At 38.9% G+C, this 18,881-nt stretch overlaps 1 protein-coding gene across 6 annotated transcripts in view; it reads left to right on the forward strand.

Annotated features, from left to right (window-relative positions):
* MAP4K5 (mitogen-activated protein kinase kinase kinase kinase 5) overlaps positions 1-18,881 on the forward strand; it is an 89,456-nt gene that overhangs the window by 36,852 nt on the left and 33,723 nt on the right. For 3 of the 6 annotated variants that reach the window (XM_073350194.2, XM_073350196.2, XM_073350198.1), the window contains 11 exons: positions 7,122-7,212; positions 8,389-8,453; positions 10,593-10,648; positions 12,068-12,115; positions 12,220-12,262; positions 13,868-13,940; positions 14,813-14,944; positions 15,487-15,549; positions 17,446-17,527; positions 18,201-18,317; positions 18,628-18,706. In XM_073350194.2, the coding sequence (XP_073206295.1) occupies positions 7,122-7,212; positions 8,389-8,453; positions 10,593-10,648; positions 12,068-12,115; positions 12,220-12,262; positions 13,868-13,940; positions 14,813-14,944; positions 15,487-15,549; positions 17,446-17,527; positions 18,201-18,317; positions 18,628-18,706 (849 nt within the window). The other 3 variants (XM_073350197.2, XM_073350199.2, XM_073350200.1) reach the window with 3 other exon arrangements.

Consider the following 18,881-nt stretch of genomic DNA (forward strand, 5'->3'; position numbering starts at 1 on the left):
TATGGAGGAGGGAGGGAAGTAATGGGATCCAGTGGTTTGAGGTGAGACTAATTGACCATAGCCCCAGCAATATTTGTGACATGGAGTCCAGAGCTGATCTCTCTGGCCTGCCAGCGCCCAGCAGCTGCAAATCCCCAGGAGGAGAGAGCTCCGCTGGGGCGGCTGTGTTACACTCCCAGAGCCTCCCACCCACTGATGCTTCCCTGGACAAAGTCCCTGAAGCCACTCAAACTGACTACCTCATGCAGTTCCTTCCAATAATCCCGCTGAGGGGTGGTGGCAAGCTGCTCCCTAGCTAACTAACAGCCAGGGGGAAGGGTTGACAGGGATCACCACATCTCAGAGGGATCATGTGTCTCACCGCTCTGAAGGAACTTTAAGATGGAGGCCATCAGGCCAAAGACAACCTCCTCCTCCATCAACAACAACCACATCTTGACTTTATCCCTTGGAAAGAGTCTCATTCTGCTCCACCCATCCTCTAGCCAGGACCAGAGTGTAGCTGCCTTACATAGGAGTGAGAGGTACAAGGTGATCCCGCAAATCTCCTAAACATTAGAGGGCCTACGAAGGGAACCTTGGGTACAGCACTGAGGTTCTGGAAAGCTAGACCTGTCCAAGGGGGTGATATATGCAGCATCGTTATGGCTGTGTCGGCGCCAGGATATTAGAGAGACAAGATGGGTGAGGTAATATCTGTTATTGGACCAACTTCTGACGGTGGGAGAGACAAGCTTTCGCTCTACACAGAGCAAAAGTTAAAGCTGCTGTATTGATCAGTTCTAAACAGATTTTATGTCAGCTTAGATGACGAGCAATGTGGTTACCAATCAGAAGCCAGATATCTGCACATATCTCTGGGAGGGGAGGTCAAAGCACTAAATTCCATTTTAAAATAAAAATCTGCACCTTGTGAAACCTGTATCAGTCATCAGCACAGATCAGACCCCTGATTGGATTCACACACTGGATTTGGAATGATTTTTTTCCTAATATTGAATGGGATGAGGAGATCTCTGTAAATTTCTCTAGGGGTTTAGTGAGGTTTGGATATTGTACCTTGGGCAGCTTTGCTGTGGAGTTTGCATACAGAGAGGAATTGTTATAAAACTTCCCTTGCTTTTTCTGGGAGCTCTAATTGTTCAAATACAAACACTTGAAAAATGGCAGAGTTCAAGTCATTAGTTGTTTCCTGAGCTGGAATTTAGCCAGGGGACCCTTACGCTGATAAAACACGAGAGATATCTTTAACGGCTGCAAATGGTGCAAACTGCTCACTTGCATTTCACTGCCTTGAGTTTGATGCTGGCACACTGGTTCTGCAAATGCCACTTCTTCCAGCACCTTTGAAGCCCCGTCTACACTGGCATCTTGTGGCAAAATAGATAACACCCATGAGGCAAATAATGTTATGCAGCTAGTTTGTGTGTAGCTGCTTCTCACCTGAAGACATGCTTTGTATCATTTGTTACCCCTCTGCCTGCAAGTCTAATATGGGTTCCTAACTCGTGTTACAGTTTACAGTGTTAGCATAGATCAGAAGTGCTGGCAAACTAGCTGGCAGGGTGCATTTTAGTCTCCCAGTGCTCCTGCCCAAATCTGAAGTGATGTCTTTGGCAACCCAGTCAAACCCCTTTCCTCTCAATTGCATGCAGGCGCAAGAGCTGCTGTGGCTTTTCTCAGCTCTGTCCATCCCATCTCTCTCTTCGCACATACACCCCTAATCCCATGATGCACCACTGAGATTATGCAAATACTGTTTTATTAAAACAATAACTATCTATTTGTCCCAGGGGGAATCTCTGAAAAATAAACAGTAACCCAGAGTCAGTCCAGGAGCTGCAAGGGTGTAGGTGTATCCGTGGCTTCTCGGGGTGCATGAGTGGCTCCTTACACAGGATGGTACCATTCATAGCAGGGCAGTGGAACAAATGAAAATGTGATCAAGAGCGAATATACCCTGTAAACCATAGACATTATGCCTCTGCTTGAAAGAGGTGCGTGCTCTGTGTATGTGGATCCAGGATGGACCAACACCAGATCTAGGATGGCTGATGAGAACTAATACTGGCTAGTTAGGCTAATTTTAAAACTTTAATTGCAACTGGAACCGTTCTCTAGTGTAGATGGGCCTTAGTGATTCTTGGAGAGGCCCTAACTTGCTTAGCTTGTGAGTTCTGGATGGGATCGCAGCGCAAGGTGATATGGTGACAGATTATAATAGTCTATTCTGTAGCACAGTTGGCAGGGAGAAGAGCAGATTGTTGAGCCAAATGGAGCAGGTTCAACCACCAGTTTTGATCTGGGGAAAGTACTTTATATTGTGACATCCTCTCTTCTGTATGTTGTATGTTTAACTGTATAGATACAATTACATAACGTTAGCAAGCTGCAGTGAGTCACCATGCTGCTTGCATGATTTACAACAACTCCCCAAACCAGCTTTTTGCTCGGCATGCTGCATAACCTATAATTGCAAACATATGAGCAGACAAAAGTACATTTTTCCGATAACATGTTGTTTAGCACAAAGTGGTCTCTGATGACTAAACCAGAAGTAAATTGTTTTGCAAGCTACTTTGCTTAAAATCAGGTTCTTATTTTTGGTTGCTGTCTTCCTCCAAATGAAATGTTGAGAGCAAGTATTATTGTCATGCGGTATTGATAATTTTCTTCGCTTCATTCCAGTACGAGGTTAAGGAATAGTTCATCTTGGCCTCCCCATCTTTTCCTTTTCATAGTCTGTCCAAGATACTGCCACCTAGAGCCTCTTGCTCTTCCATTATTCTAGCAGCTTTTCTGCTTTTCTCCCTTAAACTTCTGCACTAATTCCCTTATTCTTTTGAAATTCCACCTCTTCCTCCCTTTAAAGTTGTACATATGACCTCTCTTTATCCTCTGTGTACTCCAGCCAAGTGTCTTTCCCTACTGCTCCATTCTTCACAGTTCCTTTCTCTTTGTCCACTACACTCAGGACAACCTCTCTCAACATCCAGCAAGCACCTCCTACCTCCTCCTTTGGATCCCTTCTAAAACCCTCTTTGCTAAGCAAGGCCTCTGTAAGGGCAACTCAGGCTGCTACCTATGATTGTGAGGTGTTTAGGGCTGGGACCTTGTTTGATCATCTCGTTGAAATAAAAGTGCCATGTATATTCAAGTCTCTGTTCATGAATAGACAGTACTTAGTGACGACCTCTGAAGTGAGGACATTTCTGTTAACAAGGGATTTGGCATCATTTGATGTGATGCAAACAGCTGGAGAACTGATATCATCTATAGAGACACTGTGGGTGAGGTAATATCTTTTATTGGACCAACTTCTATCTGTGACAGAGAAATTTTCGAGCTTCATAATCTGAAGAAAAGTTCTGTGACGTGCAAAAGCTCGTCTCTTTCACCAATAGAAGTTGGTCCAGTAAAAGATATTACCTCAGCACTTTGTCTCTCTCATATTCTGGAACCAACAAGGGTATAACAACACTGCAAACATTGTTATCTAGTGAAAGTTAATGCCTTCCTGGTGCTGATTTCTTCCTTCAGACTTACTCTTTTGGATTTGATATTGACCTTCTTTAAAAATGACATTAATTTTGAAATACTCCGGTCTGTTACACTTAAGTGTTTTAACAGTTTCCTGTAGAAAATTTGTCAGAGAAACTGGAGTGAATTAATCCACCTGACTCAAACCCAAAATTATTCTGTTCACAGTAATAGTTTTAGGCAGGTGCATGAATTCATGCCAAAATTCAGTGTAATCATGGGGTAACTCCCCTGTACAGTACAAAATGTGTGCAGAACTTGATCATCTGGTTTATAGAAACTACTTTATTATATTTATTTAGCTTGCAATGTATAAACAAAAAAGAATGGTTATCCCAGGTGCTTGGCTTCAGGCACCTCGAAGAGTCTTCTCTAATGTGACATTTTTGAGTTCTACCTTCCCAGAAACCCATTGTGCTGCCAATGTTTTTTCCATGCCTGCTTTCCCACCCCAGTGAGGCCCTTCTCCATATACTCAACATTCAAAAGTCCTTGTGGTTTTACTTGAAGCAGACTAAGGCTTTTAGACAACCTTCTCTACTTCTTGTTTCACCTCACACCACTTCCTTGAGCAATGCTGTTAACAATAAGACTATGTATAAATAGCTGTCTGGCTGCATTTCAGATTGCTGTGACCTGACTGGCCATATCAATGCTCATTTGATCAATAGCCATGTGGGCCTCACTCAATACATTTGCTAAGTATTATTGCTTAGGTTCAGCATGTAGGATAGATGAGAGGGGAGTCCAAACACTCTAGTCTCCTAAAGCTCTTCTTTTGGGATATCTTTTATTCGAACTGGCCAGTTGTATTTGAAGGTTTCCCATTTGCTTGCATTCTTCAGAGGATACCTGTGCCTTGTCTCAGTTGTTAGGAAATACCCCCTGGTAGTGTCTTAAAAACCCCTCAAAGAACCTTCCTCTTCAGGGTTGGTATGTTTGCTTTTGCTCTTTGCTGTAGCCTTAACTTTGCATGTAGTGGCACCATGGAAGAGCAAAGAAAAAATACCCTGATGTCTTTTAAAGCCTTTTTTTTTTTTAAATCTATACTCTGGGTACAGATACCTTCATCATCATCATTGTTGTTACATGATGTCACTACAGGGCAGAGTTAAGGTTGTTTGGGTCACTTAACTGTGCAGTTCTTTTAAGTGTAACTTTAACTCTTCATTTCCTGGGTTTGTAATGCTAGGCTGTGAGATAACTGCAACATACCTGTAATGCTTTTTACCCTTGTTGTGGATATGTGCTCTCAACCTGACTCCATCTTAATGTCGTTTTGTCTTGGAATTTAAATGAGCATCTGTTGCCAAAGAAGCATCTGGCTGCAGAACATGCATTTAAAATTTACCTTCCAAAATTAGGCCCCCAATCACACTCTTCCTTAGCACCATCACCAGCCCCTTTGTGCCCTCTTTTCCTGGTTTCCGTTGCAAGAAAGTGGCCATAGTAATGTTGGTGCCCCATCATTTAGGGTCTGATCCAACCCTTGTTGAAGTAAGTGGAAAGATACTCATTGACTTAATTGGAGCGGGACCAGGTCCAATTATATTTAAATTAATTGGAGCTGGTCCAGATCCCTTTATATTTAAATGGTGGAAATACCAAAGGCAGAGAACAGCCGCATTAAGTGTTTTTTAATTACCCTGTGTTCAAGACAGACATTGCTGAGGATGCATAGTTCTACTTATATAACCGCTATGATCCATCATCTTAAAATGCATCTGTAGCAAGGAGCTCAGCGTTTGGGACTCTGACTTTGGCCCCTCTCTTGGTCATCAGTGACCGAGAGTGCTCTGCTGGCAATACTCTGTCCCCCAGAATTAATTGGAAATGGAATATTTAAAAAAATAGTTTTTGTGGTGTCTGCTTTTGGGAGGGACCATTTCCTTCTACCTTCAGGGCTCTTGAATCACTGGTACTATACACCCTCCCTTCCCCATTGCGCAAATGAAGAGTTAGAACAACCCCCTGCAGAACCAGTTAGTTTCCTTCCTAAAGTAGCCAGAGGAGCTGCCGAAAAGCATTGTATGGTGTTCCCATCCCTCTGAGTACGGTCTTTCCAGAGCACTCCCATTGCTTGCTGGCTAGTGAGTGAACTGATCTAATGTCTTAACTGATCATATTGCAGGCTACCTCTCGACGCCAGGCCAGCTCTTCTCCACTGGTCTTCAAGAAACATTTTGGTGTCATGCAAAGCATGTAAAAAAGATAGGAAAGTGAAAAGAAGGATATATATGAATCACTGATATTGAATAGGATGATGTGTTGGAAACTCTCATAAAAGGGTCAGCAGTTATCAAAATACAGGTTTCAGAGAAACAGCCGTGTTAGTCTGTATTCGCAAAAAGAAAAGGAGGACTTGTGGCACCTTAGAGACTAACCAATTTATTTGAGCATAAGCTTTTGTGAGCTACAGCTCACTTCATAGGATGCATACTGTGGAAAATACAGAAGATGTTTTTATACACACAGACCATGAAAAAATGGGTGTTTATCACTACAAAAGGTTTTCTCTCCCCGCACCCCACTCTCCTGCTGGTAATAGCTTATGTAAAGTGATCACTCTCCTTACAATGTGTGTGATAATCAAGGTGGGCCATTTCCAGCACAAATCCAGGGTTTAACAAGAACGTCTGAGGAACAGTGGGGGGGGGGGGGGGGAGGAGGAATAAACAAGGGGAAATAGGTTACTTTTTATAATGAATCAACCATTCCCAGTCTCTATTCAAGCCTAAGTTAATTGTATCCAATTTGCAAATTAATTCCAATTCAGCAGTCTCTCGTTGGAGTCTGTTTTCGAAGTTTTTTTGTTGAAGGATAGTCGCTTTGAGATCAGAAATCGAGTGACCAGAGAGATTGAAGTGTTCTCCGACTGGTTTATGAATGTTATAATTCTTGACATCTGATTTGTGTCCATTTATTCTTTTACGTAGAGACTGTCCAGTTTGACCAATGTACATGGCAGAGGGGCATTGCTGGCACATGATGGCATATATCACATTGGTGGATGTGCAGGTGAATGAGCCTCTGATAGTGTGGCTGATGTTAGTAGGCTCTGTGATGGTATCCCCTGAATAGATATGTGGGCACAGTTGGCAACGGGCTTTGTTGCAAGGATAGGTTCCTGGGTTAGTGGTTCTGTTGTGTGGTATGTGGTTGCTGGTGAGTATTTGCTTCAGGTTGGGGGGCTGTCTGTAGGCAAGGACTGGCCTGTCTCCCAAGATTTGTGAGAGTGTTGGGTCGTCCGTCAGGATAGGTTGTAGATCCTTGATAATGCGTTGGAGGGGTTTTAGTTGGAGACTGAAGGTGACAGCTAGTGGCGTTCTGTTATTTTCTTTGTTAGGCCTGTCCTGTGTGTGTATAAAAACATCTTCTGTATTTTCCACAGTATGCATCCGATGAAGTGAGCTGTAGCTCACAATATCAAAATACAGTGTGGCTTGGGGTTTCATAATTATGTGCATGTTTTCAGACCTTTTCAAGCTCTTGGTCACTGTGTGCCCACTTACCTCATTTACATATAGGTCTGTGTTTTATGTATGTTGTTGGCGTGACCATGCCATTTCTTTGTTTTACAGGAGATGATTTTTCATTGATACAGCAAGAAATCTATATGGTTAAAGAATGTAAACACTGCAACATTGTAGCCTACTTTGGGAGCTATCTCAAGTAAGTCCTGTTTAATTGTGTGCATTTCCACAACTCTTCCTCTACAGGGAGTACCACCCTTATCCTCGCGCCCCAGTCCCCTTCTCATTTGGTCTCTTGATTCCTAGTTGCCTTTTAAAATAGTGACTAATATTGCACCATCTCTGCTAGCCAGAAGCCTTCTCCATGGAGACTGTTGCAATGAATCCAGCCTCAAAGCCTGATGTTTTGGGAGTTTTGGTTTCCCACCAAGTTGGTGGGGAGATTTGAAATTCTAGTAACTTTTAAAATAAAATAGGCTAGTTACTTACCCAAAGAATTCTGCCTCTTGGTATTTTATTTAAAGGTATTGCTATTACAAAAGTATAGCTGGGTAGCTGTGATTTGTAAATATTCTAAATCTGAATTGTTGGTAACGATCAGATTTCATGGCTGTGGTGGGACAGCTGTGAAATATTGAAGAGAAAGAAGAGGTGAGGCCAGCTGGCTGTGTTTTCAGGTATACAAGTTAAATACCATACAAAAAGTTGGAGAATATTTTCCATTTCTCTGGAGTTCTGCAGTTTATCAGTGAGCTCTGTGGGAATATATATAATCACTTTTCCATATTCTCGCTCTTATCCTAGCTACACAGTTCTAGGAGATCTGGTCTCCAAATTGCTTGGGGAGTTACATTTTCAAAGTGAAAGGTGCGACTCAAATTTGACTTTAATTGGATTTATGGCTAAATGCTTAAGCCAACATGTCTTTGAAAAACGGAGGTGTAGAATCTTTGAGGAACCCTCCTTTTAAGCTTTGAAACTAGAAGATAGCATAAAATTATCCTGGTTAATAGAATGTATGCCTCAGTTGTATTTTTACATGAACTTTATTTTAGAGAAAAGGTCATGGTTATGGCAATTATATTACAGTTCTGATCAACAGAGTAATTTGTCAGTGAATCTGACACATAGGGAGTTTCACCCTAAGTGAGAATTGATATTTACTAGCCTGCTTTGTATGTATTAAAACACATGCAAAATGTATATCTGGATTTCGTGATACATCAGCACTTTAGAATTCCTCAAGGGATAAGAAAATGGAAAACATAACAATTGAATAACTAGCTGTTAAATAATAAAATCATGATTTTTGACTGCAGCTACTGTATATAGATCTGTCAACTGCTAACAGTTATGTTTAACTTTTTAAAAATAGCCGTGAAAAGCTGTGGATCTGCATGGAATACTGTGGTGGTGGATCACTTCAGGACATTTACCATGGTATTTTGAAACTTATTTTCGTATTTATTGGCATCTTTTCGAAGTGGAAAGCAAAGAAAATATGACAGAGCAATAGAGAGTCATTTTAATGGTAATCCACTGGCATTTTACCGTTCGTTTGCTGCAAGTGAACAATTATTTTGCATTGGCTAAGGTCTCCGCATAACTGATCAAGAACTTTTCATAAACATGGTGACTCTTCTATTGTGTTCATATCCTGTTGTTTTATACTGAACATTACAAAATAAATAAGTACATCTACTCTAAATAGATCCTAAATAGGAATAAATGGAGCCCTTTTTGGGAACCACGTATTTGGAGGAATATTTCCAGTGTGATGAATAGGAGATGAGTACATAAGCCTATTAAAAATAATGGAAATACGTACCTAAATCTCTCCATATTATATTGAACAATTAACCCTTAAACTGCTAGTTAATGTAAAGCTTATTTTCCCATCTTCACGTGATCATAGCTTTCTGATAAATTCTTCTTTAGGGGACTCACATTTTTCATGCATGGTTTGAATGAAGAGATGAGGAGCTTGTGGGTTTATTTGTTTTCTAAGTTAAAATATGTTTTAGCTATTTTTAGTTTTGGAGAAGTGAACAAAATACACTTTTTCAGCATTAAGGCTTTGAGATATTTTTGCTCTTTAACTCTAAAAAAGACTGAAGAAAACCCTTCAATCTTGCATGTAAACAGTCCTTATTGAGAAGTCAGTCCTGGGAGAGAAAAGTTAGTTACAGGTGACTGGAAAATGATCATATTTAGTGGCATTTGCTAAGAAATTAACATTTCCTGATGAAACCGTGCCCCCTTTTTGTGACATCACAATGTCTGTTACCCTTAATAGGCTTGGAAACTATTTCTGAGACGCATTGCAGAAGTTCATCTCAATGAAATGTGACTTTCAAAGCCCTCAAGTAATCCATCCCATCCATGTTAACATTTTATCTTAACACTTTAAATGTTAACATGGATGAGTAGTTTATTCCCTTTCCTTGAAAAAATGAACAAAATAAAAACCCCAAGGTACTTAAATTCAAAAAGTTATGTTAATAACTGAAGTAATTAAGTAATAAATACTGCATTTATTGAAACATGTAAGTCATGGACTGTAAAAATCAAAGTTCTTAAAGTAACATTGTCCTCAGATTGCAGCTGTACTATTTAATTACAAGTTAGGCCTGTAAAAGTAGGCTAAACATATAGTGAACAATCTGGGCAAGCTAATTTTGCTAGGAGAACTCTGAATGTGAGCTTTTAAAAGGATAAAAAAGGGTGTGTCATTTTGTTCTCCTTTATGATGAATAAAGACTAAAAAGGTATTTTCTAAACAATTCTTCTTGTTTTTTATTTCATGTATGTTAGGTTTGGTCTTCACTGGTTTTGCTGGAAGGCTTGTTGGAGGTCTTGGAAAGCAGATTGTGGGCTTTCTCAGACCTTAACTAAAGGGATGGAGTTCTTGAATTTTAAGCAGAGATATTGTTTCATCTATGTATGTCTCAGTCATTTAGTGTAATATAAATAGCTGTCGATGCAAGCAAGTTTTTAAACAATCTTCAGGTGCCACAGTCATCCGGGGTAAAAAAGATCTGAATTTCTAATTTTAAAAGGCAAACAGAAATGATCTCTGCTTTTTACCTCCATGAAGAGCGCAAGCAGATGTCATCAACTTAAAAATCACATTTGTCTGAAAAATGTTTTAATTCTCTGTTCTCTGGCAAATGTTTACCTCTTGTTGCAAATACTACACAGGATTACTATACCTGAGAGGTATGGGAGATGTTCCTTCTCTTTTTCAGCTTCTTTACTTTGTGCATTTGATGATGGTTTGGGTACACCCAGTTTGACTGACTGTTTCCCCTGCATTAGCAGTTTCCCTCCATTGTTCATACTGGAGAAGTCGGGTAGTAGCCCTCTTTTGATTTAATAATGAAAAATGTGCCTGGAAAACTACAGAAAGACACTATCAGAGTAGCACCTAAAATGGCTTTCAACTTGCTTTTTTGAAATTGAAAGTGTCCCTTGAACTTTTGCAGGTTGGATATTACCCAGTCTGTTGACTGTTTTACAGTGGTATATGTAAAGTGTGCATTACAACCCAAAGACTTGTTTCTCTCTTTCTGTTTTCAGTAACTGGACCACTGTCCGAGTTACAAATTGCATATGTATGCAGAGAAACGTTACAGGTACTGTACTTCTGTAGATACAGAACAAAGCCTCTTTTTGATACATATGAGGAAGATAAGCTATTTCAGAAGGAGGTGCTGTGCCGTCACTTACATTTGTAAACCTGGGAATACAGCTTCAATGGCTAGGGTTAACAAATTCATTTTTCACATTTCCAGTATTAGTATAAATGAGTAGGATATTACAGTAATGTGGTGTAACAAATACTTTATTACATAATTTTAATGCAGCATTTCATATGTCAGTTCCCATATGCCCTGGTCCTGCAAAGGGATTTATACAGCTATAAGAGTCTGCCTGTATAGCAGGATCAGAATCTTAAGCCCCAGTCCTGGTCATGTTTAACTTTAACCCCAGGAGTAGTCCCACTGATTTCAATGCAATTATTTTAATCATGTATAAATCTTTGGAGATTTGAGGCTTTAGATTGACCTGGCTATTCTCATACACTGTACAACTGACATGATGGTTCAGTGCAGCCATCGTTTAGGATAAATTTCTGAATCTAATTGTAGAAGACAGTTAATTCCTAGTAAGAGAGGGTGCGTAGTTGAGCAATAAAAGGAATGATTATACATCGCAAAATATATCTATGGTAGTGAATTCTAATGTTTTGTAGAGGGAAAAATTCTATGGCTGGACAGCTAAAATTCTGGTCCGTTTTATTATAATTAATTATAGAAATGTAAGCCAACACAACATAGTGAAACGTCATGCTTCATTGCGTAAGCTGATCATGACATTTTTGTGTCAGGAAGGGACTCTACCATCCATGCTCTATACATCCATATATAATTGTGTAAGGGAGCCATAGAAGACACTTTCACCTTCCTATGAAACATTGGTGAAGTGGTCACTGCCAGAGGCTGATTGTAGACTAAATGGGTCAACAAACTTATCTGATAGGGCAAGTCTGTTCCTAACCTTTTAGCTAATATTTTGCTAGCAAGAAGAATTGGTGTTGCAGAACTTGTTTTGACTTTCAGTGAGAGATTCCAGTGTTAAGCACCTCTGAAAACAAGTCCACTTTTATTTATGAGCTAAATGTGGATTTAGGCACCCAGGCTTGCAAACTTTGGCTGAAATCTTTCTAGACGTGAGAAGTAAATAAACTTTATTGGCTTCAGTCATCAATCTTATGCCTCTTGAGGTGCATTTTGAAGCTAAAAATATATCTAACAAAAAGCTACATATATAACTTGTTTAAAAAAGTCTGCACATGTGTTGGTGTTGGAATCAGGAGTGGTGAGGAGCAGAAGCCACGGACTCCTTTTCTCAAAATCTCAATGTTCATTTTTTCACTTTTTAATTAAAACTACAAATTGAGTTTAAACTGTTAAAAATCGAATTTGAAATGTTGTGTGTTGTAGTATGTTAACGTGGCAAACTTGAGTTACAGATTTATTTTTGACTTGTAGGGTCTTGCTTATTTGCACATGAAGGGCAAAATGCATAGAGATATTAAGGTAAGGTCACTTAAAACTGCAGGGACTAATTTAATACTTTGTAATGCATTAAAATGTTCCAAATATTATTTTAGCATATTAATTTTTTGCATGTTTTGTTTTAGGGTGCAAATATTCTGCTAACAGACCATGGAGACATAAAATTAGGTAAGTTGAGTTGAAATTACTAGTAAAATAGAAAATGAATGAGGGTTTTTTAATTGAACCAATCAAAAGGTGGTAAGTTGCTTTGTTTCAGTGAGACACCTTTTGCACTTACATTGTAGCTACACAGCAGTTCACTCTGGCGAGAACTATCAACAGAGTATGAGATATGAATACTCCTTTCTCCTGTTTAGGTAAATACAAGACAGGATATGTTTCAGAGTGGTAGCCATGTTAGTCTGTATCAGCAAAAAAAACGAGGAGTACTTGTGGCACCTTGGAGACTAACAAATTTATTTGGGCATAAGCTTTTGTGGGTTAAAACCCACTTCATCAGATGCATGCAGTGGAAAATACAGTAGGAAGATAGATATATATGTACACATGAAAAAATGGGTGTTGCCATACCAACTGTAACAAGACTAATCAATTAAGGTGGGCTATTATCAGCAGGAGAAAAAAACCTTGTGTAGTGATAATTAGGATGGCCCATTTCAAACGGTTGACAAGAAGGTATGAGTAACAGTAGGGGAAAAATTAGCATGGGGAAATAGTTCTACTTTGTGTAATGACCCAATTTGGTCTCGTTACAGTTGATATGGTAACACCCATTTTTTCATCGTGTGTGTGTGTGTGTGTGTGTGTATTTATATATATCTATATATATAGATATAATCTTCGTACTCTATTTTCCACTGCATGCATCCGATGGAGTGGGTTTTAGACCACAAAAGCTTATGTCCAAATAAATTTTGTTAGTTTCTAAGGTGCCACAAATCCTCTTGGATTTTTTTGCTAAACAGAATATGTAAAGCAAGCACATAGAAATGAATGTGGCCACATGGCTAACTTCACTTCTCCATTGTGGGTGTGCGGAAGCAATATATTAGGAGGACACAATATTTTTTTTTAATTGAAAGCCTAGAAACCTCATAGCTGAATTTCCATTAACAACTTTAACTATGATCACACATGGCTACCCATTTTCTACCTACTGGCAAGCCATCCTTTGCCTACAATATGAACTACAATTCTTCAGGTACTATAGAGGAAATACAGTAAAACAAAACTAGACTGGCATGATTTCTGGCTCTGGGAACATAGGATGATTATCTGCAATACCATGCATTCAGTGTAGCTCTGCTATCATCTTTGGAGAGTCCCTACTGCGTCTCTTGTCTTAACAATAAGAACAAAACATCTCCCCTGTTGTTTCCTCATTGACACAGCGCACTCTCATATAACTACAGTGCCAATCTGTCTTCCCTCCAGTATATATTAATTAGAATATATAACATTCTGTCCTGATACGATTCAGTTATGGTGTGATAAGACAGGTGGAGGTAAGCGGGGAAACAGGGTCATTTTTAAGGTAGTTTGGAGAAACCTAACTTTCAATTTCCAGACATTCAAAAAAAAAATGTCCAGCTAGAATTTTCTGCTCTTCTTTACCTGAGAGATTAACATTGTAAACAATTATCTTAATTTTATTACCTAGGAATGTGTGTGTGGTATTGATTTATAATAACTTCCTAGAGTGATGTTGGTTTTTCATTAAACATTCAGTCTTTAGGAAATGTTTAATGATGATGTAATTTTGTTTTACAGCTGACTTTGGAGTAGCAGCAAAAATAACAGCCACCATTGCGAAGAGAAAATCTTTTATTGGTACCCCTTACTGGTAATAAATTGCTTTGATTCATAGAATGACTACATGCAAAGTGAAGTCAGTATTTACAAATTATACTTAAGCTTCTAAAATACAGATATGTTTAACTCCAGACATCATATAGTTATATAAACTATTTCTGATTTAGTAATGTGCTTGGGCAAGAGATGACATTGTCATTTTGTTGCTTTGTAATATCACTGTAACAGCAGCCTATGCCAATCTAATACAGTGCTGAATGTCATTTGTTATACATGGTAGGCATCTGAGTTTCCCCCATGCAGGGGACATTACAGTGTAAAGAAGCACATTTCAGTTATTTTTGTTTCAACACAGCCTTTGCTATTTAAGGCTTTGAAATGCCAGACATTTTCAACTTCATAATTTTTAGGTTGTATAAAAATGCAAATTTAACTGCATTGAATTGAGGCACTGCCTTAATACAGAGATCCCTCATTAGCATAATAGCCATAATGAGGACTGAATATAGACAAAACACTTAAATTATAGATTTTTTTTTTTTAAATTGCATACTGTATTCTGCTTCATATTAGAGAAAACAGACTGAGGGAAGAAAGATTGTGCTGGGGTTAGAGGATTAGACTGGGTATCACAAGACTTGGGTTCTATTCCTGGCTCTGCTATAGAATTCATGATTTTGGCCAAGACACTTACCCTTTGTGCCATTGTTCTTTTAATGGAAGGAATTCATCCCAGTGCAGAGGATCACATCAGGCCCCATTTACACTCTTTGCATAGGCCCTTTGCCTTGGAATGAATTCCACAGTAATCATGTAAAGAGATTTGAGATCCTCAGGTCAAAGGAGGTGCTATGGAAGTGATGGTCTATAGTATGTAATCAAATGATGATTTTACATTTTAAGGATGGCCCCAGAAGTTGCAGCAGTGGAAAAGAATGGCGGTTACAACCAACTCTGTGATATCTGGGCAGTTGGCATAACAGCAATCGAACTTGGAGAACTTCAGCCGCCAATGTTTGACCTTCATCCAATGAGGTCTGCTGTTCATGAGACTCGCTCGTTTCAAGCATTTTCTTAAATCATAGTCCATAAGGGACCATTACAATCGTCTAGTCTGTCCTGCATAACCCAAGCCTTATAACCTCTCCCAGGGATTCCTACATCAAGCCCATAATTTCTGTTTTAGTGCACCACGCCTTTTGTAAAAGTCATCCAGTCTTGATTTAAAGATGTCGATTCAGGTTCTGGAATCCGATTCTTAAGGACGTAACATTTTGTAAGTGTTTTAGTTCCCGAACTCTGTAGTAGCCCTATACTTAGCAGGGTTGCACAAGAAAATAAACAGATTTTATTTCAAAAACACTGTCCATAATTAAAGAAATCAACGGCTTTATTTTGTCTCTTACAAGATCTTTTATGTTACATGCTACAGAACTCATTTGGGTTTTCATCAGCTCATATTGTCTCTTGTGGGGTAATAGAACTGCTGTGTACAGTATTTTATTCAGTCTCAAGATATTAGAATAAAATTAATTATTTTCATATTGTATATTATTATTATGCTTTCTTTATCTTAGGGCTTTATTTCTAATGTCTAAAAGTAACTTTCAACCTCCAAAGCTCAAGGAAAAAGCAAAATGGTAAGTCAAATAAAATTTTTCTCCCTTTGTTCAGGGCATGTTTTAAAGATCATGTGAATGATTGATTATTTATGTCAGCAGTTCATAAGCATATGCCCTGAACCTGCGAACACATCTGCACATTTGGGACTCATGAGTTGTCCCTTTGAATTCAGTTCTTACTGCTAAACTTAAAATACTTAATTACAGCAAAAGAGTCTGATCCTGGAGTGAGAACCATGCGAACAGACTCCCTGTTCATGCAGCGCCTCATTAAATCAAGGGGAGTCTGAACTGTGAAGCTCTCAGTGCGGGATCAGGGCTAAATGTAGTATAAGTCATGAATTTTTGAATTGCTTTGACTTCTGCAGTGACCAAAAAGTCTTCATTATTTGCTCAAACTCCGAAGTTTTTATTGGAACATAATTCACCCCTGGTAAATCATGCTTTAAAACAATCTATCTCTAAAAATGGGACATTAATTCATATTGCTCTGTGGAAGAAGAAAACCATTGCTAAAAGTGTTGTGCATTAGTTTTCATCCCAGTGGTCTGAAAGATGATTTCCCTGAGGATGAAGTGTTTTAGCCTGAGACATCTGCAGTATGTACCAGCAAGCAAGATAGATTTTTTTTTTTTTTGTAATTGATTTGATTTTATAGGAACCTAGAAACAAATGCAACAGAGAGGACCGAGGTCCAGCAGTGCACATACTTCTGCAATGGCAGGAAACTGATTGTGTGGGACAGGCCCACATAATGCTAATTGCTCTTCCTCTGCTGGTCCAGAGAAAAAGGAAAACTCCCTCTGGTCTGCTGCCTGGAGAGAGAGAGAAATCTCCTTCCAGAACACACATTTGACAGTTAGTTTGACACTGTGCATGTGATCAAGACTCACTGTAGTGAAGCAGTTAATCCCAGTTATGTACTTAGAATGCTGCTAGTGACCAAGTAGCTGTCCTTTTTTCCTTAAGTCTGTGAGAGGGGGATTCTGCCAGTATCGCTGCGGGCAGATACTTAAAATTGTTTATCATCTGGAAAAACGTCCTTCTGTGAATTGCATTCTGCACTAAACTTTGCACTCTGCACCTCTTTCTTCCTTCCCCCCGCCCGAGATTTGTGCACATGCTAAGAGTACCTATCTTTATACTCTAGGCATTCTTGCCATAACTTAAAAGCACATCACAAATAAAACTCCAGGTGCAGTAGTACAGTTCAGTACAACCCACCTCCGAGAAGCAGATAATTAGCCCCTGCCCTCAACCAGTCCAATTCCTTTTTGTTTTCAAATACCTGAGGGATAAGTTTTGCAACGTGCCCTGAAAGTCATCAAATTCAGGCTAATCTATCCTTTGAAAGATACATTAAAATAAACACTTGCAAGAAAGACAAGTAAAAATTATAGGATGAGACTCAGCCTCACGTCTTGCATTAATTTAAAAGAAGAGCGGTGTCGTTAAATCATCTGAACTGCTTTGAAAATCTGAGCCATGTATTTGAAAGAGGAGGTTGATGCTTTCTCCTGATCTTACACCGTTGTGCATTTTATTTTCCTCCTGGTGACATGAGATAATGTGGAGTGTCAGACTTGCCTGGATTTTGTGGGTTTGCTGTAGTGTATACCTAATTCACTATATTATTTTTATTTCTGTTATATAGTGCCATAAGACTTCAAATGGAATCTGACCTTTTGACTGTTTTTTCCAAAGGGACAGTAGTAGTAATCTCCTGCTAGTTAACTCAGCAGCAGAATGGTATAAATCTGAAATGCCATGGGATATTTGACCAGGATTCTAATTTAGTAGATGTCTTGCCATTTATATAGCAGTTACATTGAAAGTGACCGTTATTTTTTCCTTTTCAGAAAAACTTAACTTGATTTTAAGTATTCAATTTTTTCTTTGTCTTTTTGTGTAAAGGTCATCAACATTCCATAATTTTGTCAAAATAGCACTTACAAAAAATCCAAAGAAGAGACCAACCGCAGAAAGACTCCTTACTGTAAGTGTCGAAAAAGAAAAGTCAGAACTTGCAATGTCACCATTAAATCTATTGTTTCACAGAGAAAGAAGTCATTAGTGCACCAAACAGGGGCTATGTTTCACACTGTTATCATACAAGTGTGCTTAATTGTGCAAACGCAGCAAAAGTGAAATTGGAATCTCATGGAATATACAAAAGTTTTATTTGGTGGCAAGATTTTATAAAGATGCCTGTCTACACTGCAAGATAAGTCCAGCTTTAATTGTCCAAAGATAGGCATTTTGTAACTGTGTGCCCCAGTTTGGTAGAATTAGCTGTATAGATTGTTTACTAGTCACCCCATAAGGCAAAATTAGGCCTTGATTCAGAAAACAGTTACTCAAATGCTTAATTCTACTCACCTAAAGAGTCCCTTTGAACTCCATGGAACTACTTACATGCATAAAGTTAAGCAAATGCATCAATGTTTGCACAACTAAGGTCTTAATTTCTAATTGCAACTGACGCATAATGTGGTCAGGCCAAAACAGATGCATGCTTTAGAGGCCTACTTGCTCAGGAGACACTCTTCAGAAAATCTCTTTAAAGTTTTGCAAAACTTTAGGCTAATCTTTTGAAGCCCAGACGTACAGGATTAAATATAAGCCTCCTATTAAACCTACTGTAATGTTGGTTTTTTTGTGATTTTTAGCATAGTTTTGTAGGACAACCCGGTCTCTCGAGATCTCTAGCAGTTGAGCTGTTGGACAAAGTAAATAATCCTGACAACCATACACATTACAGTGAAGCTGATGATGATGATTTTGAGGTGAGAACGTATTTGTGTTTTTCCTGTTTTGAAAAGCCGATGTTTAAAAATAGTCTCCTGTTTTCCCTCTGTAAACTTATATTCTCACTTCAGAGAGGGGTTGAAAAATTATTCTACTCTGCGGCACAGCAGTACAGTAGAAACCAGGATGCCTTGCCACAGGGTTGAGGTTAAGCTTGCTGTCAGGTACCAGGGGCTTGTGTGCAGGCAATAGAGAGTGTGTCCCATTGTAATAGTTTCCCTTTAATTATGGTATGAGATCTAAGGTGAAGACAATATAACTGAATTATAATGTTTCTGTTTCTAACAGCCTCACTCTGTTATTCGCCACACCATTCGCTCTACAAACAGGAATGCTAGAGCGGAAAGAACAGCGTCAGAGATAAATTGTAAGTCCCTAATGTGCTTTTTCCCATTTTGTGGTGCTGGTTTATTCTTCCTGATACATTGTGTCCATGTCACTCTTTTATAGCAAACCTTAGAGAGCCAGTTTACCATTGGCTCACTGAAAGAAAAATAACACCAACAAAAAAATCTCCACGGTATTTTGCCAAAATCAAAATT

The sequence above is a fragment of the Lepidochelys kempii genome, chromosome 6 (assembly GCF_965140285.1).
Source record: "Lepidochelys kempii isolate rLepKem1 chromosome 6, rLepKem1.hap1, whole genome shotgun sequence".
In the NCBI taxonomy this organism is placed as follows: Eukaryota; Metazoa; Chordata; order Testudines; family Cheloniidae; genus Lepidochelys; species Lepidochelys kempii.